This window comes from Lolium perenne, chromosome 3 (assembly GCF_019359855.2).
Source record: "Lolium perenne isolate Kyuss_39 chromosome 3, Kyuss_2.0, whole genome shotgun sequence".
In the NCBI taxonomy this organism is placed as follows: Eukaryota; Viridiplantae; Streptophyta; class Magnoliopsida; order Poales; family Poaceae; genus Lolium; species Lolium perenne.
Genome location: NC_067246.2, coordinates 221691193 through 221718660, shown reverse-complemented (window position 1 = coordinate 221718660; position 27468 = coordinate 221691193). Strand labels below are relative to the sequence as shown.

Below are 27468 nucleotides of genomic sequence, written 5' to 3'. Positions count from 1 at the left end.
GCCCTTAGTTCCACTATGGATGGGGGAGCTCATGATAACGAAGTACCATCCCTTGATAATACTTGATACACACTTTCTGCGCCTAGCTGAAAGGCGTTAAAGAAAAGCGCTTATGGGAGACAACCCATGTTTTTACCTACAGTACTTTGTTTTTATTTTGTGTCTTGGAAGTTGTTTACTACTGTAGCAACCTCTCCTTATCTTAGTTTTGTGTTTTGTTGTGCCAAGTTAAGCCGTTGATAGAAAAGTAAGTACTAGATTTGGATTACTGCACAGTTCCAGATTTCTTTGCTGTCACGAATCTGGGTCCACCTCCCTGTAGGTAGCTCAGAAAATTATGCCAATTTACGTGCATGATCCTCAGATATGTACGCAACTTTCATTCAATTTGAGCATTTTCATTTGAGCAAGTCTGGTGCCATTTTAAAATTCGTCAATACGAACTGTTCTGTTTTGACAGATTCTGCCTTTTATTTCGCATTGCCTCTTTCGCTATGTTGGATGAATTTCTTTGATCCATTAATGTCCAGTAGCATTATGCAATGTCCAGAAGTGTTAAGAATGATTGTGTCACCTCTGAATATGTCAATTTATAATGTGCACTAACCCTCTAATGAGTTGTTTCGAGTTTGGTGTGGAGGAAGTTTTCAAGGATCAAGAGAGGAGTATGATGCAACATGATCAAGGAGAGTGAAAGCTCTAAGCTTGGGGATGCCCCGGTGGTTCACCCCTGCATATATCAAGAAGACTCAAGCGTCTAAGCTTGGGGATGCCCAAGGCATCCCCTTCTTCATCGACAACATTATCAGGTTCCTCCCATGAAACTATATTTTTATTCCATCACATCTTATGTGCTTTTTCTTGGAGCGTCGGTTTGTTTTTGTTTTTGTTTTGTTTGAATAAAATGGATCCTAGCATTCACTTTATGGGAGAGAGACACGCTCCGCTGTAGCATATGGACAAGTATGTCCTTGGTTTCTACTCATAGTATTCATGGCGAAGTTTCTCCTTCGTTAAATTGTTATATGGTTGGAATTGGAAAATGATACATGTAGTAATTGCTATAAATGTTTTGGGTAATGTGATACTTGGCAATTGTTGTGCTCATGATTAAGCTCTTGCATCATATGCTTTGCACCCATTAATGAAGAAATACATAGAGCATGCTAAAATTTGGTTTGCATATTTGGTTTCTCTAAGGTCTAGATAATTTCTAGTATTGAGTTTGAACAACAAGGAAGACGGTGTAGAGTCTTATAATGTTTTCAATATGTCTTTTATGTGAGTTTTGCTGCACCGGTTCATCCTTGTGTTTGTTTCAAATAAGCCTTGCTAGCCTAAACCTTGTATCGAGAGGGAATACTTCTCATGCATCCAAAATACTTGAGCCAACCACTATGCCATTTGTGTCCACCATACCTACCTATACTACATGGTATTTTCCGCCATTCCAAAGTAAATTGCTTGAGTGCTACCTTTAAAATTCCATCATTCACCTATGCAATATATAGCTCATGGGACAAATAGCTTAAAAACTATTGTGGTATTGAATATGTCATTATGCACTTTATCTCTTATTAAGTTGCTTGTTGTGCGATAACCATGTTTACTGGGGACGCCATCAACTATTCATTGGTTGAATTTCATGTGAGTTGCTATGCATGTTCGTCTTGTCTCGAAGCAAGAGAGATCTACCACCATATGGTCAAGCATGCATATGTTAGAGAAGAACATCGGGCCGCTAACCGAAGCCATGCTCCATGGTGGAAGTTTCAGTTTTGGACAATAATCCTCAAATCTCAAATGAGAAAATTATTAATTGTTGTTATATGCTTATGCATAAAAGAGGAGTCCATTATCTGTTGTCTATGTTGTCCCGTATGGATGTCTAAGTCGAAGAATAATCAATAGCGAGAAATCCAATGCGAGCTTTCTCCTTAGACCTTTGTACGGGCGGCATAGAGGTACCCCTTTGTGACACTTGGTAAAAACAATGCATTGTGATGATCCGGTAGTCCAAGCTAATTAGGACAAGGTGCGGGCACTATTAGTACGCTATGCATGAGGCTTGCAACTTATTAGATATAATTTACATGATGCATATGCTTTATTACTACCGTTGACAAAATTGTTTCATGTTTTCAAAATCAAAGCTCTAGCACAAATATAGCAATCGATGCTTTTCCTCTATGGAGGACCATTCTTTTACTTTCAATGTTGAGTCAGTTCACCTATTTCTCTCCACCTCAAGAAGCAAACACTTGTGTGAACTGTGCATTGATTCCTACATACTTGCTTATTGCACTTATTATATTACTCTATGTTGACAATATCCATGAGATATACATGTTACAAGTTGAAAGCAACCGCTGAAACTTAATCTTCTTTTGTGTTGCTTCAATATCTCTACTTTGAATTATTGCTTTATGAGTTAACTCTTATGCAAGACTTATTGATGCTTGTCTTGAAGTGCTATTCATGAAAAGTCTTTGCTATATGATTCACTTGTTTACTCATGTCATATACATTGTTTCGATCACTGCATTCACTACATATGCTTTACAAATAGTATGATCAAGATTATGATGGCATGTCACTCCAGTAAATTATACGTGTTATCGTTTTACCCGCTCGGGACGAGCGAGAACTAAGCTTGGGGATGCTGATACGTCTCCGACGTATCGATAATTTCTTATGTTCCATGCCACATTATTGATGTTATCTACATGTTTTATGCACACTTTATGTCATATTCGTGCATTTTCTGGAACTAACCTATTAACAAGATGCCGAAGTGCCGATTCTTTGTCATTCTGCTGTTTTTGGTTTCGTAAATCCTAGTAAGGAAATATTCTCGGAATTGGACGAAATCAAAGCCCAGGGGCCTATTTTTCCACGAAGCTTCCGAAGTCCGAAGGAGAGACGAAGAGGGGCGACGAGGGGCCACACCCTAGGGCGGCGCGGCCCCCCCCTTTGCCGCCCGGCCCGGTGGTGTGGGGCCCCCCTGCCGCCGCTTGACCGGCCCATACGCCGATAAAAAGTCACCGTGACGAAACCCCCCGTACCCACAACCACGATACCGAAAACCTTCCAGAGACGCCGCCGCCGCCGATCCCATCTCGGGGGATCCAGAGATCGCCTCCGGCACCTGCCGGAGAGGGGAATCATCTCCCGGAGGACTCTACGCCGCCATGGTCGCCTCCGGTGTGATGTGTGAGTAGTCTACCCCTGGACTATGGGTCCATAGCGGTAGCTAGATGGTTGTCTTCTCCCCATTGTGCTATCATTGTCGGATCTTGTGAGCTGCCTAACATGATCAAGATCGTCTATCTGTAATTCTATATGTTGCGTTTGTTGGGATCCGATGAATAGAGAATACTTGTTATGTTGATTATCAAAGTTATGCTTATGTGTTGTTTATGATCTTGCATGCTCTCCGTTATTAGTAGATGCTCTGGCCAAGTTGATGCTAGTAACTCCAAGAGGGAGTATTTATGCTCGATAGTGGGTTCATGCCTCTGTGAATCTGGAGGAGTGACAAGAACCACTAAGGTTATGGATGTCTTTGTTGCCACTAGGGATAAAACATTAGTGCTATGTTCAAGGATGTAGTTACTAGTTACATTACGCGCAATACTTAATGCAATTGTCTGTTGTTAGCAACTTAATACTGGAGGGGGTTCGGATGATAACCTGAAGGTGGACTTTTTAGGCATAGATGCAGTTGGATGGCGGTCTATGTACTTTGTCGTAATGCCCAATTAAATCTCACTATACTCATCATGATATGTATGTGCATGGTCATGCTCTCTTTATTTGTCAATTGCCCAACTGTAATTTGTTCACCCAACATGCTGTTCGTCTTATGGGAGAGACACCTCTAGTGAACTGTGGACCCCGGTCCAATTCTCTTTACTGAAATACAATCTACTGCAATACTATTCTACTGTTTTTACGCAAACAATCATCTTCCACACAATACGGTTAACTCTTTGTTACAGCAAGCCGGTGAGATTGACAACCTCACTGTTTCGTTGGGGCAAAGTATCTTGGTTGTGTTGTGCAGGTTCCACGTTGGCGCCGGAATCACTGGTGTTGCGCCGCACTACATCTCGCCGCCATCAACCTTCAACGTGCTTCTTGACTCCTACTGGTCCGATTAAACCTTGGTTTCTTACTGAGGGAAACTTGCCGCTGTGCGCATCACACCTTCCTCTTGGGGTTCCCAACGGACGTGCCAACCACACGCATCAATGGGTTCTAGAGCCATTTTCATGACCGAGTATAGGAATCATTAAGACATAAATGTCCCATCATAGCTATAAGGTCCGGGGACCCCGACATAAACCCCTCTACTTCAACCCTTAGTGTTGGAACATGGTTTCTGTCATTCCAAAACTTCCAACACTAATGCATTACATTAAAGTGCAACCCTATAAGCCCATACAGGTGAAGTAATATGCAGTCGACGCTCGTATAAAATCATCATAGACAACATAAAAGATAGAAAACTTGACCAAATACTCATTGCACATCATATAGAATCATAACCAAATCATCCTATGCCCTTAGGAACGTGGGTAACTACTCACAAATATCAAACATGATATGGACCAGAGGCATAATGATTACAACACAATCTGAATATATAATCTCCCCACAAAATAATAACAAAGCACCAATCACGAACATGCAGTAGAACTAAAAACAATATCCGGGGTTCAATTCAACACAAACTATAAGGAGGATGACGTCGATCTCGTACATAGAGATGGTGGTGATGATGATGGTGGTGATGGAGATGTTGATGGAGATGCCTCCTCCCAAGCCAAGGAGGAGTGGGGATGTCGATGACGTCGATTTCCCCTTCACCGGAGGCATCAGTGCAGCAGGATCTGCCCTCTCCCGGAGTAGGAGAAGACTTTCGCCTCCGCCGCTGCCTCAATAAATCTTGGGAAAATATAGCTTAGGTTTTTAGGCGAAACGAAGCTTCTGGTATAAAGGGGGCCCGAGGCGACGCTCGAGGGGCGAACGTGCGAGCCACAAGTGGCCTCCAGGATATATATTGAAGGGAAATAAATTGCCTTGAGGATTCTAGCAATCATAATCTCAGGAATTTGGAGAATACATCAAACATATCGAGCCAATAGAGCTAGATTGAAAAGTACGATGTCACGAAACCCAGAATTCCGGCAAACTTTGGTGAACACATGACCTCCCATGAGACCCAATGTGTCTTTATTTTATCTCTCTTACTTCCCCATCAAAAGTTTTGGATGAACAAGTCAGTGTGAAGTCATAAACCTCTCAACAACTTAAAGCAAGACATGGCAAACGTGGGAATCGCCTGTACCACATGTTTTATCAGGACCTCCTCCCCACCTGCCGACATCAATAATTCTAACTAGCCCGAGACTCTTTTCTAGCTGAAGTACTTATAAGTATTATTTAGCGACCGACCAACATCCGAAGGCTTTCTAAGATATTTCTCGTTGGAAGTTTCATTTGGTACTTGAAATATGTTCTTCACCTCTTACCTTTTGCATGTCCAATTTGAGCACACAATGTTGAATTTTTTTAGGTCCACTCATGAAATACACACACTAGTATAATATCATCCGTGACGGGACAGACAAGAACTATTACTCAAAATTAATCTCCGAAAGAATAGCTTTAGATCTATTGGCTTATCTTGTAGGTGACAATGCTTGAGGCTAATTGGCCAAAATTGTCCCAACTCTTCGGGCTGAGTGACCTTAGCAATAGGTACAATGGAATATCCTCATTGTAAACGCAAGGGCCCAAACACGCCTAGCCATATTGCAATATATAATGGTAGTGGAGGTTTAGCCCATATCTCTCCCATTGGTACACACATTAGAAGTTTCGCAAGTCCTATACACCGACCAGGTCAGTGCCTACCAGGCACCGCACATCCTAGTCGGGTATTGGACTTGGCCCATTTAGCTTTCCTTCTTCGTTTTCGTTTTCGTTTTCCATTTCTATTTTTCTGTTTATTTTTTCTATTTTCTATTTTATTTTTTCCCTAATTTTTTATATTTATTTTTTTGTTCAAATTCTAAAAAAGTTTAAATTTTAGAATTATTAAAATTTAGAAAAGTTTCAAATACGAAAATTATTCAAATATAATTTTTTAAATTCGAAAATTGTTCAAATTTAAAAAATGTTCAAATTTTAAAAGTGTTCAAATATAAAAAATGGTCAAATTCCAAAATTGTTCATATATAAAAATAAATTAATTTGATGTTTTCAAAATTTTGAAAATATACTAATTTTAAAATATTCAACTTTTATAAAGGTTTATATTTTTTAAAAGTACATCCGAAAAAAGTTCAAATTAATTTTTTTTGTGTTTTAAAAAAACGTAGAAAAAGAAGAAAAGAAACAACATAAAAGGAGAAAAACGGAAAAAAGAAAAAAACAAGACGTGGCTGGGCCGGCCCAACACCTACCCTAGGGTGTGCGGCACCTCCCTAGAAGTTTCGGAAACACTTTCCTAATTTTTTTTTATTCGAACACATCGGGGCAAACTCTCATTTGCAACTAGTTGCATTCGCACCCCATTTTTTGTGACATTTGCAAGTCTCTAAAAAATGCAAACTAAAGTCATAGACATACATTATGTTGTATCTTGTGCATCTGTGAAGTTTCATCCAAAAATATGTCAATATGTGATTTGTGTAAAAAAGAAAAAAAGGTACATAAATAGTGTCACATACTATTTATACATCATTTGTTCTTTTTGTGTAGGTCACATATTGACATATTTTTGGATAAAACTTCACGGATGCAGAAGACACAGCAGAATATATATATAGAATTTTAGTTTGATTTTTTTGTAAACTTAGAAATATCCCCTCTCGGAAAGGCCCAACTGCTTTCGAACCGGGTGGCGGACCTTTCCATTACACGTGGGTCCCATAAAAACACAGAGTAGGTCCCACGCGTCGGCCTCCAGAGCGGCACTACAATAATCGTGCAGGCCAAAGCGGCACTTCCCTCGCCCCCTGCCTGCTCGCTCCTCCTCCTATCCCCGTCGCCCGCGCCGCGCCTCGCCTCCGCCGCCGCGCCTACCTCTCCACGGCCGCCGCCGCCCAAACCCTAGACCAATCGCGCCGCCGCCACCGCCGCCCGCCACAAAACCGAAACCCAGCCCGCCCGCGGCAGCGGCGAGCCCACCAGGCGCCGCGCCAGATAGCTAGGGTTTTGGCCCCCGGCCATGGAATTCCAGGCGGACGGCGCCCGGTGGCCGGAGCCGCGAGGCGGCTCCGCCGAGGCGCCGCCGCCGCCGCTGGAGGCCCCCTCTCCTCGCTTCGATTCGTCGCGTGCCCTAAGGTGAGCGCCCGGGCCTCCCCCCCCCCTTACCCCTAATCTCGAATACCCATGCGTGACGAATGATTTTCTAGGGTTCCGTCGGCCGTGTTTGCTCTTTTTAGTTCTGGTTTAAGCCCATGTAATATGACATTGCTGTGGAAGTTGTCGCAGTATTTACTACAGTACTGTAGATATACGCATGCTTAGTTTTAATCCCCTGCGGTGACAGTGTTCCCTGATAATTTCGTGGCCAATAGCTTGAACAAGTTGCGATCTTTATTAGTGGCGCTGATGGCTTCTTGAGTGTATGGGGAATTGGTAGTAGTCCTGTGTTGAGGCGTATATCTGGCAAATAGTATGGCAATGTATTAGATCCGTTTGAACTGACGATAGCATGAGAACGCTTATTTGGTTTCCCATGAAAATGAAATAATATTATAAGAAAATGGGGCATTGATGGAAAATGCTGTTGGTAATGTCTCTTTGTCAGTAATTATATTGAAGGATAGGGCCACGTATTGATAAATAAAGAGAAATAATTGAGGGTTGTTGAATGCTCATGTAAATAGTTATTAGGGCCTTGGTGAGTTTCTTTTTGTCAAAGCATAGTCAGATTTAGGACCACTCTTGTTCAAATGGGTATGCTATTTCTCATGCCAAGGCCTAGCTGTGTTCACTCCTAACATAGATAAGTTTCCAATGTCCTATTATCTTGATTCATGCTGTTCATTACATGATCTGCCTTTTAATTGAGGATTCTCTCGTGGCAACAGTTGTCCTAATATTTAACCTAAAACTAACATACATATATTTCGGTGGTGCTCATAGAACTCTTTTTTTTTGCTTACAGATTGCTGAGAGAGCTTGGCAGAAATGTAACAGAAGATTTGGTTGTGCTGATGCCAAACTTGCTGTCATTTTTGAAACACGACGATCCTGCAGTTGTTAAGCAATCCATAGCTAGTGGGACAAATTTATTTGCTGCTGTACTGGAAGAGATGGCACTTCAGGTCCTTCTTGTAAAACAGATATATTTATCAATGAATAAATCCACTGTTGTAACTACTACCTGCTGCGATGTTGCTGTTGTTTGATGAGCTTATTTTACTTGCTTATACGTGAAAAAACTTGCCGATTGAAAACTGCGCCAGAAGAAATACCTGACATAAAACTATTTTCTACACAGAGGAGTTCACTACCTCCACAGGCAGTGTATTTTTGTTGCACTGCATGTCCCACTTGATTTGCTCTTTCACTGTTAGTCCCTGCTTAAACCCAACACTTTGTTGTTTTACTTCTCTCCAGTTGGTCAGTTTCATGCAAAGTAACAGTTTCTGACAATGATAGAATGCTCATTTGATGAGAGCATTTTGTCATTAACTGTCAGCTTGCTTGAGTGTGTCCCTCTCTTCTTTTTTCCATAATAGCCCTGAAGATCACAGAACTTACTTTGCTACCACTAAATGACCAGCCATTCCAGTTATTTACAATATTTGATGCATCCAGATCAAATCTCCAAATCTGGGCAATTCTACCGATACCATGTCAAACCTGCTTCCAACATACATCCTGGCACTTGATAATTAGTTTTTTACAGTTGTCTCCCATTTAGACAAGTGAAAAGCAGTAGATGTTAGAGTAGCTGGAACAGGAGTTGGTTGATAGTTTGATGCACATCTGCTTACTGGATAGTATATGTGAATGAGACTTGTTTTTGCAGTCAACTATATTATAGTTATACTAGTAATAATAAAGTGATAATAAATGCACTGGACCTTCCTTGTTCATATTTCGATGAAAAGAAATATAGGCTTAAACTTTTCTCAATTGTACATCTGAAGCAATATTTTGTGTGTGTGTTAATGCTCAGTTCTTAACAACTGGTGCATTGAACCTTAATAAATTTATAGAAGTAAGAGTATTTATTTTCATGGTATATGTTTTATAAGCTGAAAGAAACTTATAGAAAAATGATATCCATTAGATTCTGATTTACATATTAAACATGTATATTGTACCTAACTATTAAAAAAATGGGTACAACCCTAATGGATTTTGTTGCCAACACTCACGCTTTTTCTAATCCAGAGATAAAAGCTTCTTTCAGCAGTTTTAACTAATTTAACCATTGCAGCATAGAATGGTCTTAGATTTGGTTTGATAGGTGTTTTCTTGAAGTAATTTACAAATGATAACTCTCTGATTAACGCAAGACAATGATGTAATTTACATATAGGCAGTGTAGATTAAAGAAAAAACTCTTAACCTGTTTTCCTTGTTTTTAATTTGTTTTGAGATGTTCGGTCTGTAATGGTGCTGAAGTTTAATTTTTTTCCTGATTAACATTTTTTTGCTTATTGCATCCTTAGATGTTTGTAACTTGGTAAGGATAGTTCTATTATTTTCTTTATTATTAGCACTCACTTTGTCACTTTAATTTTTAATCTAGATTAACGGGCGTGGAAGAGTTGATGCTTGGCTTGAAGAGATGTGGGCTTGGATGAACCAGTTCAAGGATGCAGTATGTGTTATGATGCATGAGGTTAGTTTAAAAGTAGTTTATGCTGCTGTACCTTGTTTATTCCAATAATATCATCAAACTGTTGTTGTTCTGTTATCGTTTTTGCAATCAACATTTCACACATCATGGATTTAGCAGACGAGTCATATGTGCAACCTCCATCCCATAATAAGTGACTCAGATTTATCTAGATTTGCATGTATCTACATGCGAAACTAGATAACTCTGAGCCAGTTATTATGGGATGGATGGAGTATGTCATATTTATGTTGACATGCAGTTGGACTTTATTGTACCATTACATTCTTGTAGCAACAATCCTCAGACAATTGTATTTTGCCATAGTGTCTGCTGAGAGTATCATAAATAATGATATTCTTGATATTTAAATGATGGCCTATGCGCCTTTCTAGTTCAACTTACTGGCTGATATTATTATCTCTGACATGTAACAGCCTGGTCCTATTGCATTTAAACTACTCGCCGTAAAGTTCATTGAAACATGGATATTGTGCCTCACACCTCAACCCAACAGTGACCGAATACAGCCAATTGAAGGTACCATTAACACTATTCACAACCACAGTTAAATGGGCCATATTGTGGATGCTTACTGATATTTTCACTCTATAAACAGGAAACAACCGGAGGTTTGATCCGTCACGATTAGCTAAATTTCATACTAGCCTTGATCCCGTTATTCTGGAAGCCAATGCAAATAGGGCTTTCATCCTCCTTGTGGATATTTTGAAATCAGCGTATGCTCATCGAGGATCCTTCCTAGTTGGCACCATTAATTCGTAAGCATTTCAACCAGCTGTTTATGCCTAAATGAAGTGAAAGCGCTCCTCTTTTCACTAGTTCTGTTGATATGTGTGGATGAAGCTCTATCCACATGTTTGTCCTGAATTCTGAATTTGCAAGAAATATTGCTGTAGCTGGTTTGGCCATTTATGGTATCCTACTATTTTTCCCCATATCCCCATGATGACCTATATATGAAGAAATTTATCATCACACTCCACCAGCCTGCCTTTGTTCACTAGTTCCCTCCATGGATGAAGATTTTTTGAGGAGTTTCCATGGATGAATATTTTGGTGCTATCTATAAAGTTGTTTGCTAATTGGTTTATTTAATTGATTAATTCATGCCATCAGTTTTTAATGCTGTTTGGTACCTAGCCACATATTTATCCTGACTGCTGAATTTGTAAGTGAATTGTCATATATATAGTTCTAATGGCTTAGCCACTTTACCCATGTTCTACTCTTTTCACTCCATATTCTTGTACTTTGTGGTGTAAAACATATTTGTTATTATCAGAAATATAAGTTCTTCTTCACATGTCAGTCTTGCAGCTATTGGAAAGAATAGGCCGGTTTATTATGACCGTGTTCTGTCAGTGTTGTTTGGGTTTGACCCTAGTTTGCAGACTTCAAAAGGAGCTCATTCTGCAAGCCTGAGATATTCCCTGAAAACAGCCTTTTTAGGGTTTCTACGGAGTCCTTGCCAAGAAATGCTTGATGTGAGCTCACCTTATTTAGCTACATCTTTTTACGATCATTTGAAGTTTAATGTGCAAAATACTTATGTCAGTTAGCATTTTATTTTGTTATTTTTGACTGTAAACGTTGGCTTTTTACTTGTACATCTACTCTAGGTATCTTTGATAATTTAATATTCAGTTAAACCAACACATTTCACACTAAAAGTCATCTGGTACAGCTAAAATTTGCAAAACCGTTCTGGTTGATTGTAAGAAAAAGTAATTTAGTTATCTTGAAAGCTTGTTATGTAAATCGGGGAAATACTGGCTATTTTGTTAAGGATAATTTAATGATAACTTCTGTTCATTGTAGTCCATCTCATGCTGTCATGTATGAAGGCTCTTTGAGCTAATGCATCTTTCCTTGTAAGCTCTTTGAGCTGTATTTGCTCTCATTTATAAAATGGGAGGTTTCTTCATGTCTGGGAACTCATGCATTGTCATATGGATTGCTACAGTATTGTTTGTCCTCGGTTCTCAAACAGTGTTGAATATGAAAATTTTGAAGTTCGCGTTACACATCGTTGTTCTTTTTTAGTTTTTGGATAGTGGATGAGGAATTCTACTCATTAAGTCAATGATAATGCTCTCATGACTCACGAATGAGTGGAAAACTTTGGTTAGCATTTCATTGATGATGTTGTAATATGCACATATGTAGCTTGCGTTGTTTCTTATTTCTTCGTTTTATCAGATAATAACTAGATTAACTGAATTTTGTTTGCTCTCTTGGTTTCTTTTGAGCACTCCTTCATTATTTGTGCCACTTTCCCCCCCCCCCCCCCCCCCCTTAATCACTTCTCATGTCTGTTTAGGATTGTATATATATCCTTAGCCTGTACTGTTTTCTTAACATGTTCGCTGAACTTAATTCCTTTCATGTACTACCTGAATTTGGTTTTTGAATGATGAATGATTTATGTAACTTCTCAAGTTAATTGTGTCCATTCTTCTCTGGACAGTCCAAGGACATACTAGTAAGGCGGCTCCGAGCTCTCAGCCCAGGTGAAGCAACAGAACAGATTATTAGGCAGGTAGAGAAGCTGTCTAGAAATATAGAGCGGGCTTCTCGTATGAACAAGGTATATGTCCGAACACTTATCTGATGTGGTGCAATGGATTTGGCATGTCTCTTTCAGAAGTTTATTATACACTTATTTCTGAAAGGTGTTTTTTTGTATCAAATAGGATGAACCTCCACCATGGGAGATGCCTTACGGAGATGTTAGTCGAAAGAATCCTGCTCCTGCTATGGCCGAGGGAATAGCTAAGAGAGCAAGATTTGATGGCTCTGCATGTTTGAATCCGCTAATCCAGGGAACACCTGATTATTCAGATGTGAAGATTGAAAATGATGCAAATATGGGTCATTCCTCTGACCCTACTATCTTGAGTACTGATGTATCTCCTGTTGAGAAGATGATTGAAATGATAGGCGCTTTACTTGCTGAAGGGGAAAGAGGAGCTGAATCCCTTGGTATTCTCATCTCATCGGTAGAGTCAGACGTCATGGCTGACATTGTAATTGAAACAATGAAGCATCTACCAGAAGTACCATTTCCATTAGCTACAAATAAGAGTGAACCGCAATCAAATTTGCAATCTTCCTCCAGCCCCCCTACAGAGAACTTTCCAGGCCATACACACTCTTTGCCCTTTACAGCACAATTAGCACCATCTGCAGATGGAGTAGGCATTTCACCACCTGATGCCCTTCTCGGTCCTGGTTCTACTGATTCGAAGCGTGACCCAAGAAGAGTATGATCTATCTTAACTCATTTTTTTTATTAAGTCACAGAAGTTCCTATTGCCAAAATGTTGATGTGTTGCAGGATCCTCGTCGCCTTGATCCACGGCGAACAGTTGCACCTGCTACTGCTAGTGCCATACAGGTGAAGGTGGAAACCACTAGCATGCATCAGACAAATACTTTGTCAGATATACCTTCTGTTCCTGGGAAGGGTGAAAAATGTGCAGAATATTCAGGAGACCCACCTAAAAGTGAAGATGAGGAGCATCCATCTTCTCATCCTAATAATCAAGTAATTGTCGAAGAGAACTCTGAGTTTTTGGATGATGCCATAGAACCAGAGACAATTTTTGAATTGCACGCACCAGTGGAAGCCGGATTTCCTTCTGATGTCAATGACGAGATGGACAATCCATTGTCACCAGAAGCTATTTCAAACAATGAATCTGATAGTATGGATTTGGAGGTTGATCCCTTTTCACCAGTCCCCAAGACATCAACACCAGAGGATACTACTCATGAGTTGCCACTTCTTCCATCTCATTTGGATTTGAGTGACAGTGAGAAGATCACATTGCATATATTAGCTGTTAGGCGGATAATTGATGATTACAAGAAAAATAGCCTGGATACAAGATTTTCTTTGCTTGCTCATTTGGTTGCTCAGGTATTCTTTTGGACTTTTGGTACTCTAATAATTGTAGCCCCGTGTAATTCTTACCTGAATTCCTTTTCTATAGGCTAAATGGTAGGAATTCCAGTTTCTAGTTCATTTGGCTAGAATTTTTTGAGATCACTCCTGTTTATTTTGATATGCTCGCTCTGCCACAGTTCTATGTTCTAACTTTCATCATCTATGACTTGACAGAGTACTGCTGATGATAATATCATGGATTTGATTCAGAGGCACATTATCTTCCATTATCATGACCAGAAGGTAATTTGCTGACCGCAATAAGAAACAGTATAGTTGATTTTGTGCTGAGCTAGGAATTTGCTCTGATAGGCTGACAACGCTCATAAATAAAAGCTTATTGGAGCAGAACTCATTCTTGTGCATTCTACACCATTCAAGGTGATTGCTGCATGCTTCCTCCATTCCTGGAAAGAAGGAGCGCATGTTTTTCGAGATGTAACATTGACCAAGCTTTTAACCCATAAATTGTGGGTTATGTGCCACAAAAATTATACCATTTGAAACTTCTTTCAAATATTAATCTAACAATATCAATTTTGTATAACGTAAATCATGTATAGTTGGACTTATTCTTGGTTAAAGTTGAGTTTCGAAAAGCATGCTCACTTTCTTTTCTGGAATGGAGAAAGTAGACTCTAGGATTCAAATTTCAACTGTCGAATCTTCGTCTCTCAGACTTGCATACAGTTTTCGTGCCCACCTGTTTCTTGTCCATTCCTACCCCATTCGAGATAATTGCTCCGTAGACTCTAGGGTTCTCGGACTTGCATACAGGTGTCGTACTCACCTGTTCCGAGCTTGATGTAGTTCAAGCTTGCTTCTGGTTGAGATTATGTTGGTAAATCAAGTTTTATACAAGATAAGCGGATCCTTAACACGAGTTGTGCTGTATTTGAGCTGGTTAGGCTTTGTCTTCTAATTATAGCCATTTTCCAAATAGAGCATGACTCATCAACTGCTCATGATCTGTCAAACTGCATAAGTCGTGAATTTTGCAAGGCTCTTACTTCTATGGCACATGTTTTTCCTAGGGTCACGAACTGGCTATGCATGTGTTGTATCAGCTGCAGTGTGTCAATATTGCCGACGCACCAGAAAGTTCCACATCTACTTCTGAACATTACGAGAAGTTCTTTATATCACTTGTAAGTTAGCACATCATATTCGAATATCTGTTCATTGCCTTCCAGCTATAAGTTAAACTTACGTGAAAAGAGTTATTTTTCATTTGTTTTTGTACTCAGGCAAAGTCCTTGATTGATTCGTTACCCGCCTCAGATAAATCTTTTAGTAAACTTCTGTGTGATGCCCCATGTTTGCCTGAGCCTCTGTTTAGATTACTTGAGGGTCTTTGTATGTCACAAGGCAACAACCAACAAATAAAGGACAGCGAGGGTGACCGTGTTGCCCAAGGCCTCGGAACAGTATGGAGTCTTATTTTAGTGCGGCCTCCACTTCGTCAAGCTTGCTTGGATATTGTTCTGAAGGTTTGTGATGTTCCCTTTTCAACTTGTAGAATAATATCAATCGTTTTGGCAGTATATACAAATTAGTAATTTCTCTAAGTTGGTATAACTAAATTATGATTATTTGAGTTACAAAGTCTGCTTATGTTATTCATTGTCCTAAATGAGGATGGAATGGGTCGGCCCAGTCTGGCCCTGGACCTGCCCCGGTGATACAGAGAATAGGAAGGGGTCCACAGGGCAGACCCTTTTATGCAGTCTGCCATTGCTTCTATGCTCCATCGGCTCTTGTGGATTGACCCATCTATCGGGTGATAGGAGACGGTGTTTCCGGCAGCGATGCGCCGGTTGCGAACGAAGCCGCTCCACCCCTTAGTCATCACGCTTAGCTTTCCCTGCTGTTCCAGCAGGAGAATGAAACGCCGATGCCTTCCGGTTCTTCTCCACTTGCTCTGGTTCGCTCCTCCCATATGCAGCTGTGAACGCCATTGATGTGCCGCTAGCTCGACTTGGTCTCTTGCCTAATCCCAATTTTGTTACGCCTCTATTCCTCGCCGCCGATGTGGTAAGAGTACATGGCAATGGAGCGGTTGGAGGCGAGTAGGCTCTGCTGCTTCTGGGTCAAACCGACTGACCCTTTGGGTTAATCAGGGCCGGCTCCCCTGGCTTCATTGTTTTCATGGTGCAACCCGACTGAAACAAAGGACCTGATTTCATGGGTTGGTCCAATAATACCCTATGGATCATCGTGGCCCTTTACCAAGTTATTTGACCATCAACTTTATAATAACCCTATGTATTCAATGTTCAAACATTCAATATTTATCGTTTAAATACTATATCGGCATAAGTTTCGATTTACTACAATAAATCTGAGACAAAGAAACAAACAACATCTAAGCCTTTCTCCCAAGCAAGTTGGGGTAGGCTAAATCTGAAGTTCACAATCATGACATGTTTTTATGCAGCTGGTGGTACTATACTATTTATCATCTTTGAACTGTGACTCACTTATTGTTATGAATTTGCAGTGTGCCATTCACTCTCAAGATGAAGTCCGAGGAAAAGCGGTTAGATTGGTAGGGAGAAGCACTCGTTAACTTTTTAAGTTCATTTGATGTAATACTTCGCCCCGTAATGCTGATATTTTTGTATCTTAGGTTGTGAAAAAGCTCTGTGATCTGACATATGCATCAGAAAAAGTCGAGCAGTTTGCCACAGATAGTCTTCTGGCAATTGCTAATAAGCATGGCGGGGAGACAGATGCTAATTTCACAACCTCAAAAGAATCTACAGCCGAGGTAATTCTTGATGATTTCAATCCTTGTTATGTTTAGGCATTCAGCACTATCATGCGCTCATCTTCTCCAGTAGGAGCGAAAAATGTATGCGAATTATCCAACTTATATGGTTATTATGCAAGAAATATGGGTTAAGATTTACGATCTAGCTTCTTCTGTCAGAACAAAGTGAAAAATGGATGCAGAGTATCCAACTTGGTTTCCGAATCCAATAGCAAGAAATATGGGTTATGATTTACGGTCTAGCTTCTCTTGTCTGAACTGCAGCTTCTGTTTATTGCCTAATCGGCTAGGTGCTCTGGAGGGAATGCCATGGCAGTTCGCCTTGATTTTGCCAAGCTAGGCAAAGACTGAATATGAATGTGGCTTATACTTTTCCATCAAAAATGCTGTATTTGTTTGCATTTGAAGTGTAATTTGATAAAGCAACATAATTTTTTGTTGTATTATGCCTAACTAGCTGAACACCGTTTCTCGTTAGTGTGTGGCTTCTCCGCTCTCGCACTTAGCCACAACTAGATGTGGCAAGTTTGGTAGGTAACAGCTCTTCTTCGCGAGAGAGCAATACAATGGCTTAGTTATACCTATATGATTTACATATTGTATTCTGGTTGGATGTTTCAATAGTAGATTGTTTTTATGTTAGCAGGTTGAAGTAGGCATCCAGGAAACTTCAGTTAGTGGCTCCCAGGTTCCCGATGCTGGACCTTCTGAAAGTGGATCTACCAAGGCCTCGTTGATTTCACCTAAACAATCAGCAGTATCTGAGGCCAAACGCTATACTTCATTGTTTTTTGCACTTTGCACAAAGGTATCCTCAGAGAATACTTCATTTTCTCTTCTATTTGATTTTTGGAGAGGTAGTAAAACCATTTTGTATTGTTCCAGAGACCCATTCTTCTTCGACAGTTGTTCAATGTCTATGGAGGGTCTCCAAAAGTTGTCAAACAGGTATTACTTTTAACTTCTGTTGCGAAGTTTAAAGTTTTTAAACAGGAATTACAATTCCTTGCAACACATGATGGTGCAAAATTGTGCAGTGTATCCATTGGCATATACCCACCCTTGTAAGAAATCTGGGATCCTCATGTCCTGAAATGCTGGACATTATTCATAATCCACCTGAAGGCAGTGAAGAACTTGTTAGCCTGGTATTACAATTTATCGCTGACTTCTCTTTGTCCATTATTGTGAAACGTAGAAGTTCCTTATGCTTTTTCGCTTGTCCTCTTTTTGAAGATACTTCAAACACTGACGGAAGAATCAAATCCTTCACCCAACCTGGTTGTGGCTGTTAAACATCTGTATGAGACCAAGCTGAAGGTTTGTTTACCTTTGGTTTGCATTCTCTACCGCTTCAGAAACTGTCGTATGTGCCCTTTTAGTAGATTGTTCCTGAGTGCATTTGCTGAATATTGTAACTTTCTGTGGCAGGATGCATCTATTCTCATTCCATTGCTATCCTCATTTCCGAAGGAAGAGGTATTGGTTTCTTTTTATATTTCTGTTATGGCTGTCTAGATCTTTATTAGCTCCACAGCAGAAATGCTGTCATTGTCATGCTGATGTTTGTAAGAGCATGCATGCTAACAATCTGGACTAGCTTGGCCAAAAACTGCATACCTATGCCATTGTGACCTAAGTGACTAATATCATTGCCACAGCAAGGCAGCAACTTAACTGGGCCACGTAATATGGGTATCTAGAAGCTAATAGTGAAATGATTACATAACCTAAATCAGCACACACGAGCATACTCCAGGCATAACAGTAACTTTTAATAGATTTTATGTGGTGAGCTAGCATTTGGTAAGGAGACACTGTACACTACCCATTCTCTATTGGCTGATCCAAATTTTCCCATGAGTGCTACAATCTTGATTACGAAACTGCAGCTTGCTATCCTCACCCAGTTCAGCATTTTGCACTTCATGCAGATTCACTTGTATATTTATCAAAGCATGCACAAAAATTTAGGAGCACAAACTTTTAGCATGTTATCTATTATGTTTGAATATTTGGAGTATCTTTAAATAAATAGGGAATTGTTTGGAGTTACACTTGTTTCTAGAATAAAACATTATTGCAGCTTGCAATAAATGCATGTCAAGAAGTAACTTCGAAAATTTGTCAGAGGATGCAATGTACAGTGATCTTTTGTGTGTGCTGCCTGTGTTCCTGATTGCCTCGAATTTTTCTTGTCCTCAGGTGCTACCCATATTTCCTAGACTAGTTGATCTCCCACCTGCCAGATTCCAAGATGCACTTGCTCGGATATTGCAGGTAGTTTTATCTTGCTTATTCATCACTCTGTTTATGGGTTAGACGCTCTGTAGTTCTTTTGTGCTATGCCCTGGGCTAAGCCCTTTTGTACATTCCCTCCCTCAGTCTTGTACATATTGTTCTCTTTTAATAAAATTTACCGTCTGGGCCTCCTGTACAGTTTTTAGCAAAAAAAAAAAAACTCTGTTTATGGGTATTGCATTTCTATCTGATGGTGTTCCATAAAAGTTGGGTGGGGTAGAGTTGCCTTCTTTTGTAATATTAAGTATTGAAACCAACATAACCATCACCTGTCATGATTGATCTCGGAATCTCAGTTACTTGTTAAGTAAATAATTTGTCATGTGAAATGCCCACATACTCAGAATAATTTGTCATGATTGATCTCGAAACCAACATAGCCTCTTGATTTCTTTTCCAGCAGTATTAGTTTGCATTGGTACTCAGAATATTTGAAGTTCAGATAGGAATGCATTTTTCCTCTTTCATGCTTCATCTGATTTTTTTTTCACATTTGAATTTATAGTTTGTACCATAATCCAGCGTGCATTTTTTGTATTCTGTAACAGTAATCCAGTTGCATTATCTTTGCATGTTAGCCTGTAAGAACTTTTGTAGTGATGACCAGTAAGTTACAATTGTTATACTCACTGGTCTGCACAAACGCCATGTTGCTAGTCTCTGCTTGGCTAGGGAAACATATGGGGGTGTTCACTTGCCCTGAAATGCTCACAGAGCATTTGAATGCTGTTGCTGAGAGTAGGTTCTCGTTTGTAGTGTCATGCTGTGCACTGGCTGGTGGCTACATCCATGAGTTGATCCTGCTCCTTGTTGCTGGATGTGCTCTGCCACTAGGACTTCTTGGCCAGACAATCTTTAGACATAGATGAGCTGTTGAGAATAACAATGGACCATCTAAAGGTTATTGACATTGAGGGGCACGACCAACCCACTGAGCCAATGTTGTGTTGTGGACACCAAATCCGAGATTGTATGTGAAGAAAAGAAGAAACAACACAATTCTGCCAAGGGTTTGGCAGCCATCTCATTTTCTGTCGCCTGCCAGCAACCTAATTCAACTGCTAGTGGGCATTCTTGGCTCTCCTGCCCTTATAAAACCATTTGCACAGTGGTCAGAATGCATGTTGGTTGGGCCAACCCTCAACCCACTGAATTCTAACTGCTGACTGCTTAAGCCTTTGGAACCGTTGTTGGTTCATGATCCAACCGACCCACTGAATTTTGAAAAGTGGAACTTTCATTTTGGATGAACACGGTAGTTCGTGACAGCTCGACATAATCTTAGTTGCTGAAGGATCTAGTGGTAAGACCAGGAGGGCCAAACTAGTATGCATAATAGGCTTGGCTGAGTCTAGATGTGATGGCGGACAGTCCCAGTATGCATGAAATACTGTTGGTGCTGAACTTTGAATGGTTGGCTTTGTTTCCATAAATGTTTGATAGATTGGTGCATATACAAAGTGCCGTCTTTCATCAGCGTATTTGTACTATTTGGAAACATGTTATTGATTTCATGGAACTACTTCATGTTTCTGTGACAGCTTTTGCAAATTAGTGTGCGTTTAGCTAACACAGCTTTCTTTTGTTTGGGATGATTTTGTATTTTTTTTTTTTGACTGGGAACAACCAATGTCTGTGATTTGAAATTAGTGTGGCGCTTTAAGCAATTTTCAGCAAGATTTATATTGCTTTTTAACCTTTGATTGGACTAACTGTGCTTCCGACAGGGATCTGCTCATACTGGTCCAGCGTTAACCCCTGCCGAAGCTCTGATTGCAATCCATGAAATTAATCCAGAAAAGGACAAAGTTCCCCTAAAGAAGGTAATTTCATTTGCGTCTCATGATGTTCTGACATCTCTTGAGCATATCCGTAGTGTGCAGAGATAGACAAAGCTTCTTTCCAACTACCTTGTTCACCTTCGAACTTTCCAAAATCATAACACTTAAATTCTGGGTTTTATGCCCAAATGCATTTACATGCAGCTGTGACAATGTGAAATGAACTCTTTTCAGGTCATAGATGCTTGCACTGCTTGCTTTGAGCAGCGCACGGTATTTACTCAGCAAGTTCTGGAGAAGTCATTGAATAAATTGGTACTTACATGAGCACACTGTTATCCTGCGCAGTTCTTACATATTCCTTTTGCTTAGCTGTTCACCCTGTCATGCAGGTTGATAATGTTCCGATTCCTCTTCTTTTTATGAGGACTCTTATTCAAGCACTTGATGCTTTCCCAGCTTTGGTATGTTCAGGCTCTCGATAATTTATGAAGAGTGAATAATATCTGATTATAATTCGTAGAATTAGAACTTTCACTGGCTTACTACTTATTTGCTCTTTGGAATCTGTTCAGTCTTTAATACTCCTTCTGTCCATAAAAGGATGTCGGAGATTTTTCTAAATTCGGATGTACCTGTACACTAAAGGGTGTCTAGATACATCTGAATTTAGACAAGCTTGTGACATCCTTTTATGGACAGAGGTAGTATAAATTATTAGATGATTACTTGCTTTATATATTTGTTGCTTATATTTCCCTTTATAATGTGTACAATTATATAGTTACATTTTTGTTCCACAGAATAGAAACAATTTCTTGCCAATTTGTACACCTTTTTCCTCATTGGAATGGATCTTTTGAGGAGAAAACTGCATGGAAGTTTGGATAGTATTGTTTTCCAGTGATTTGATCATGGTTTAAATTTCTTCAGGTTGATTTTGTCATGGGAATACTTTCCAGGCTTGTCAATAAGCAGGTTTGTGAATTTATTTAAGTTGCACTCTATGTTTGAATCCACTCGCCTGTTGTTAACTATATGAGACCCCTGTTGTTAGTTATAATCTCTATCCTATGTTCTTTTCTTGTATAAATAAGCTTGCTTGAAATAGGGGTATTCTAACCTAAGGTTTTCTTTTTTTTTCTTATTTACTAGCAAATGTGCCCGTTTGTCGCAACGGGAGAGTAAACATAAGGACCACTAAGGATAGACTACTGATCATTGCTTTTTATTGGATGTGTCATGGGCCGTCTGATGAGATGCATGATAGTCAATCTCGCTGCGAACCACCAATGATAAAAACACCATACATAGTAACAAATATATATTTTAGCTAGTAGAGCACTCCACTGCGCCTATGGGCGAGAGGTGGACGGTTCGAGCCTGATGATTTTTTCGTATTAAACGGGTGAAAGTGGACCGGCAGACGAATCAGCACCACGAGGCCGACGTATGAGCATCAATATTGTGCCCACGCGAGACAATTTGTGCTCAACTCCAATTTTTTTTTTTGTATTGTACAAATAACAATGTTGATCTAGCCGGTAAAAAAGAGAAAAGGAATAGTTATCACTGTCCAGCACCACACTTTAGGTTTTTATTATCCCAAACTTCATCTTCTTCCTCTTTTAATCTCTGTAGCTCCATATTCACCAAGGTGAACTCCGTATACAGCTAAATCAGTGCTCCTCCAAGAAAAATGGCGCCACCAACGTGTGTGATACTCGTCTGTGGATTCCATTATTTTGCTTGGTTGAGCCTCTCTATGCTTCCCAACTCCCAAGTCGATGATCCAGTGGAGCTTGTATGCCTGGCTATGGCAGGAGTATGGTTATGTTGCCTCTACGTTTGACTGACAGCGATGATGGTGATGCCTCCCGGTCCCGGCCCATCAGATCGGGCTACTCCGCTGGGCCAGGCCGCTAGGATTTGGTAGGACTACGAAGGGGACATCGGAGTCCAGGGCATGGAGCGTGATCGATATGCCCTGCCTTGGCGACCCGCTTGTCTCTGACTCCATCCACCTGGAGTCTAGCCACTCTAGCCGGAGAGATCTTGAGGGCCAATCAAGAAAAGGACCATCAGATCTCTCTCTGCTTCTTCTTGTCCTTACCAGCACTGCCTTTTTTTCTAGAGGGTGCTCAGTAGAGGGGGAGAATACCATAATACCTGTGCCGCCGTCGCCTGGGAGCTCTGCGTAGGCACCTCCTTTCCTAGAGGTCGTCTCGCCACATAATGTTTTTTGGATGCGTGTTGTTAAACGATTTAAATTTTTTCCATCTATAACTGAACATGTAGAAATTATATGTGTAGGTTTGTCTCGAAATGTCCTTTCACAATATTCATATTTCTCAAGTTTGAGTTTTCCCTCCTATTGCTGCAGATCTGGAAAATGCCAAAGCTGTGGGTTGGATTCTTAAAATTGGCATACCAGACTCAACCACGCTCGTTTGATGTTTTGTTACAGGTATTATTACTAGTCTTTTATGTTAATGAATACATTCCTATTGTGATATTTTACTGACATGCCGTGACGATGCTACATGTAGTTACCTACGCCGCAGCTTGAAATTGCACTGAATAAGTATCCGAATCTTCGACCACATCTTTCTTCCTTCGTTAATCAGCGGAACTTGCACAACATCTTGCCCAGGTACTTCCTGTTAACCTTAACAGCTCACTGTGTTGTAGGACTCTTGTTCACTTGAGCACAAAATACTTGGTCATACAGCTAGGTGCACTAAAGGCTGATTCACTAAAACTAGCAGCCATCTCTGTACTGTCGATCACCATGTATTAAATTGATGCAGTGGCAAACAGGTTTGTTGCTAATAGTAAATCAGGCATCCTAAATAGTTCAGCTAATGAACTGCGTCTGGGTCAAGCCGTATTGCTGTGGGGAGTGCTGGGCTTTGTACCTTCAATTATGCTTTGCTTGGATTTTGCAGCCTTGGCAAATTTGATTATTTTCTAGACTTCCTTTTACTAATCTCCCAGGTACTCTTCGTGGAGTTTGGGATATATTGAATTTTCTGTGGCTTAAGCACCAAGCTACGCGTCCACTAGGTGTCATCAAAGCGATACGTCGCTTGGCTGTAGTTGACCATAGGTCTTGTCTCGGCTTTTGCCAGTATGGTTTCTGTGCTGCATCATGCAGGAGACAATACAGGTGCTAAGATGTTTTGCAAAGGTGTATTACAGATGTGCGCTGTCTTGTTAAAAAATGATACGGAATAGTCATGTTCTCATGGGGGAGGCAAAACAAAGCAGATGGCGAGAACCGTGAGGAGGTGCCCTGCACAAGTTCCGGTGTCAAAGCCCCTTCCCCAGGCCTCCATCCTTCCAAAGCATCTGATAGATAGATCTGAACGGAAACCTCACCATAACCATCCACACAACTCGTCACCGTGGGTTTCTGAGTCTCTTTGATGCCTTCCTCTCTTTGTCTATCCTGCAAGGTCTTTTCCACTATCTCGAGTCTCGATCTACCCCTCTTCTTCTCCCCCATTTCTCTTTTATTCCTTCCCTTGTTTTCCTCTCCCCTTTGGCTCCTCCGTTTTCCTTTCTTCCAGGTCTTATGCTTATGTATTGTAGTTGGGTACTTAGCTAGTAATGCTGGTGGTTATTGTGTAGTTATTTATTTAGATGCTCACTGGTGCTCGAGTGCTTATTTCTTCTGCCTATCGGCTAGTGATGTTGATGTAACTTATTTCTTCTGCATGCCGTTTCCCTGTTTGCATGCCTTTGGAGTGTGGCTGTGCACGAGACGTGAAAATTAGAAGTTTTGATTCTTGTTACAAAGTTCAGCCAGAAATGTCCCCTTTTGGAAATTAGTTTAGTACCTGACCCATTTCAAAAAAAGAAAACACAGTTGCAGTGACTTGTATAGCTTTACACATATTGTGGTTGAGTTATAAACCAGGAAAGGGTAATCAACTTTGTTAGAGTGTGGCATGTTCTTTCTGTAAAAAAGTTGCTTAAGAGTTTTATCCTCTCATGTTGAAATCTGGTCAAAATACATGATGTTTTGCAGAAACTCCCAAAGCATCCGTTGCACATTATATTCTGTCTTACTTCTTACATGTCTTGTTCTTCATGGCAGACATACTTTGAATGTCTTGGGATTCATCAATGAACCACAGCAGGCACCAATGCCATTTGCACCTGCTGCGATGCAAACAGCAGACACAACTTCCTCTCTTCCTGGTACAACACTAATGTGAGTTATGAGGATGCAAGTAGTTACACCGATCAGATGCAGAATGCCTTGTTCATCACAGATGCACATAAAAAGATGCATGGGCGTGAAATGGCACAAATGAAGATCGAGTGCTCTTTGGCGCATCTCCAGTTACCGTCTCACTGTTCCTAGTATAGTGGCTCAACAAGCTCTTGGAGGTGATCGATTAAAGGGTGGTCTGTTGTTTTTGTTCTGGGGCGGTTGCTTGGTTAAAGGGTGGTCTTTTGCGTTCGCGCTGGAGCCAGTTCTTCCCTGAATGGGGATCAGTCCAAGTTGTATACTAGCTGTAGTCTTATGGTAAGAAGTAGTTCCACTCACAGGCTGAGGGCTTCTAGGCGAGCGAAGGGCAGAGCTAATTATTTACAAATAACCGAGGGATATTATTTGATCAGCACGTCTTCCTCCAAAGAGGAGAATTGTTGCACGTAACAGAACCCGTTTGGCAGGGAGCCGGCATTTGAGTGTCTGGCGCTAACAATTGCTGTTGTCCGAACAGATTGTCTGTGTATTGTAACATTGTATATATAAAAATTGATTTTGTTAGCTATCATATTTATTTTGCTTTGTTAATCAAGTCTTTTGTCCAAGTAATTCCGCTGCCCCTTTATAGAGAAGTGGGGGCCAGCAAATCATAAGTAGGCCATGGACGGCCCGAGCTGTTTTCAAGGCAATCCTATCCTAGCTCCACAAAAGTGATATAGTCATATATCATATACTATAAACTAATGAATACTAGTTGAATGCCCGTGCGTTGCTACGGTTTCTACTTTTGCCGACAACACAAATAATTTATGTGGATATTCATATGCATAAAAAAGATAACACATATTGTAGAAATATTAAGATTCCACATGTTTAAAGTGTATTTTATCCTCTAGTAAAATTGGTTTTTGCCTTGATTGGTTCTCTCAAACTTCAAAGCAACATCTATATTAAGTCCTCCGAAGTATATGTCTTCATATAAGAGTTGTACCGATCAAGTCTGCATTACGATTACTCGCTCTATCCCACCAAAATGTCTCATCTTTATCAAAATTTGGATGTATCTATACACTATCTAGTAGGTAAATACATCTAAATTTTAGTAAAGTTAAGACATTTTTGGTGGGACGGAGAAAATACATGGCTACGCTCGATTTTTCTTTACTCTGTTGTAAGCCTGCCTAAGTCCTTTTGTAGTGCTAGCTAGCACTAAATAGTAGGATCGATTCCGTGAGGTAGACATTTAGATGATCTGTATTTTCTTACTCTCCTTCCTGTAGTATTTAAAATACATTAGTAAAGCTCTATCTTTCCCTTCCTTTCCACTACAACTAAGAGCATCTCCAGTCGCATCCCCCAAACGACGTCCGGACGAAATTTTCGTTTGGAGGAGGTCCCTTTCCTAGCCACGTCCCCCAAACGCGACCTCCAAACAAAAAGCAATTGTAAAAATCGTGTCCGGCGTCCCCGATGGAGCCTCTATACACAGGGGATGGGCTAGGGACGCCGGACAATATTTGAAGGACGTCCGGAGCGAAGCGGTCTTTGGGGCATGCGACTGGGACGTTTTTTTGACCGGCGTCCCCCAAATCCCTTTGGGGGACGCGACTGGAGATGCTCTAAAAGAGTAGAAACTCAATTCAGCTCTACGGAAGGAAAATCATATCCACATAACTTCACTGGATCGCCTAGTAAGAAGCCCTTTTTGCTCAGATAAATGGGGAATTGTATAGCTCAAACATGATTAGTATGATGTAACGGGATACATAATCAGGTACATGTCCTGGCCCAAACCACATAGCAGTATTACTTGGTTAGCTAAAATACGTGGTGCAGCCCTATTCTGTATACGGTGCTTGATCTCCACCTCTACAAGATCATATTTACCATCTCCTCGATCATATAACAATCCATTCCCAGAGGCTGGACCGTCTCCTCCAGCTTCTTTAGTGTTGCCTTCTCTTCCTTAAGCTAATGTTTCCTTTCATGTTACATTGTAATCGCAACATGAGGATAGATGGTTGAAACAATATAATGCATTTTTTTGTGTGTAAAGTATATCTAAAATACAATTCACAAAATAATTAGTTTAAGTCTTACTCTATGTGACCTTTAGGCAAATGGAAGTATTCAAAAGGAAAATTGGACAGTAAAATGATTGGGAAGTCACGTGAAATGATTGAACATGTATTCTTCCGTGAAAATTTTGTCATATAAATACATCTAATCATATTCTCCAAAAATATGTTACTCTCTCCTATCCATATTACTTGCACAAAAGGAGTACGGTATATGATAAGCAAATATATTTAAATGAAAGAATATAACGACTTGACAAAGTAGTACAAGTTAAAGCTAACATTTTTCTTCAATTTCCTCATAATCCCTTTGTTCAACTGTTATGATGTGCAAATACACGATAAAGTAAGACAATACAAGAATTGTATTTAAAAAATGACCAAGCAGTGAAACAAATTCTACGTTGTCAATCTGTAATGCCATCAAATAAACTGCAAGTTTATTGTCCTATTGGGTTCACCGACA

The 27468-nt window shown here is 40.3% G+C and overlaps 1 protein-coding gene across 2 annotated transcripts; it reads left to right on the top strand.

The window, feature by feature from the left end:
• Window positions 1-7089: 7089 nt before the first annotated feature.
• On the top strand, window positions 7090-25492 carry LOC127343450 (uncharacterized). Of its 2 annotated transcripts, none has more exons than XM_051369585.2 (27): window positions 7090-7356; window positions 8186-8345; window positions 9785-9877; window positions 10312-10414; window positions 10494-10656; window positions 11208-11382; window positions 12366-12485; window positions 12592-13161; window positions 13236-13820; window positions 14022-14090; window positions 14882-14995; window positions 15095-15337; window positions 16348-16395; window positions 16477-16617; window positions 17264-17428; window positions 17506-17568; window positions 17658-17768; window positions 17857-17940; window positions 18052-18099; window positions 18826-18900; window positions 20649-20744; window positions 20937-21017; window positions 21095-21166; window positions 21636-21680; window positions 23086-23169; window positions 23252-23355; window positions 24805-25492. In XM_051369585.2, the coding sequence occupies exons 1-27, from the start codon at window positions 7241-7243 to the stop codon at window positions 24923-24925; spliced, it is 3849 nt and encodes a 1282-aa protein (XP_051225545.2). In that variant the 5' UTR covers window positions 7090-7240; the 3' UTR covers window positions 24926-25492. The 2 variants fall into 2 exon arrangements, with proteins under 2 accessions (XP_051225545.2, XP_051225546.2); XM_051369586.2 differs by having other exon boundaries at window positions 7091-7356; window positions 17267-17428.
• The last annotated feature ends 1976 nt before the right edge of the window (window positions 25493-27468 follow it).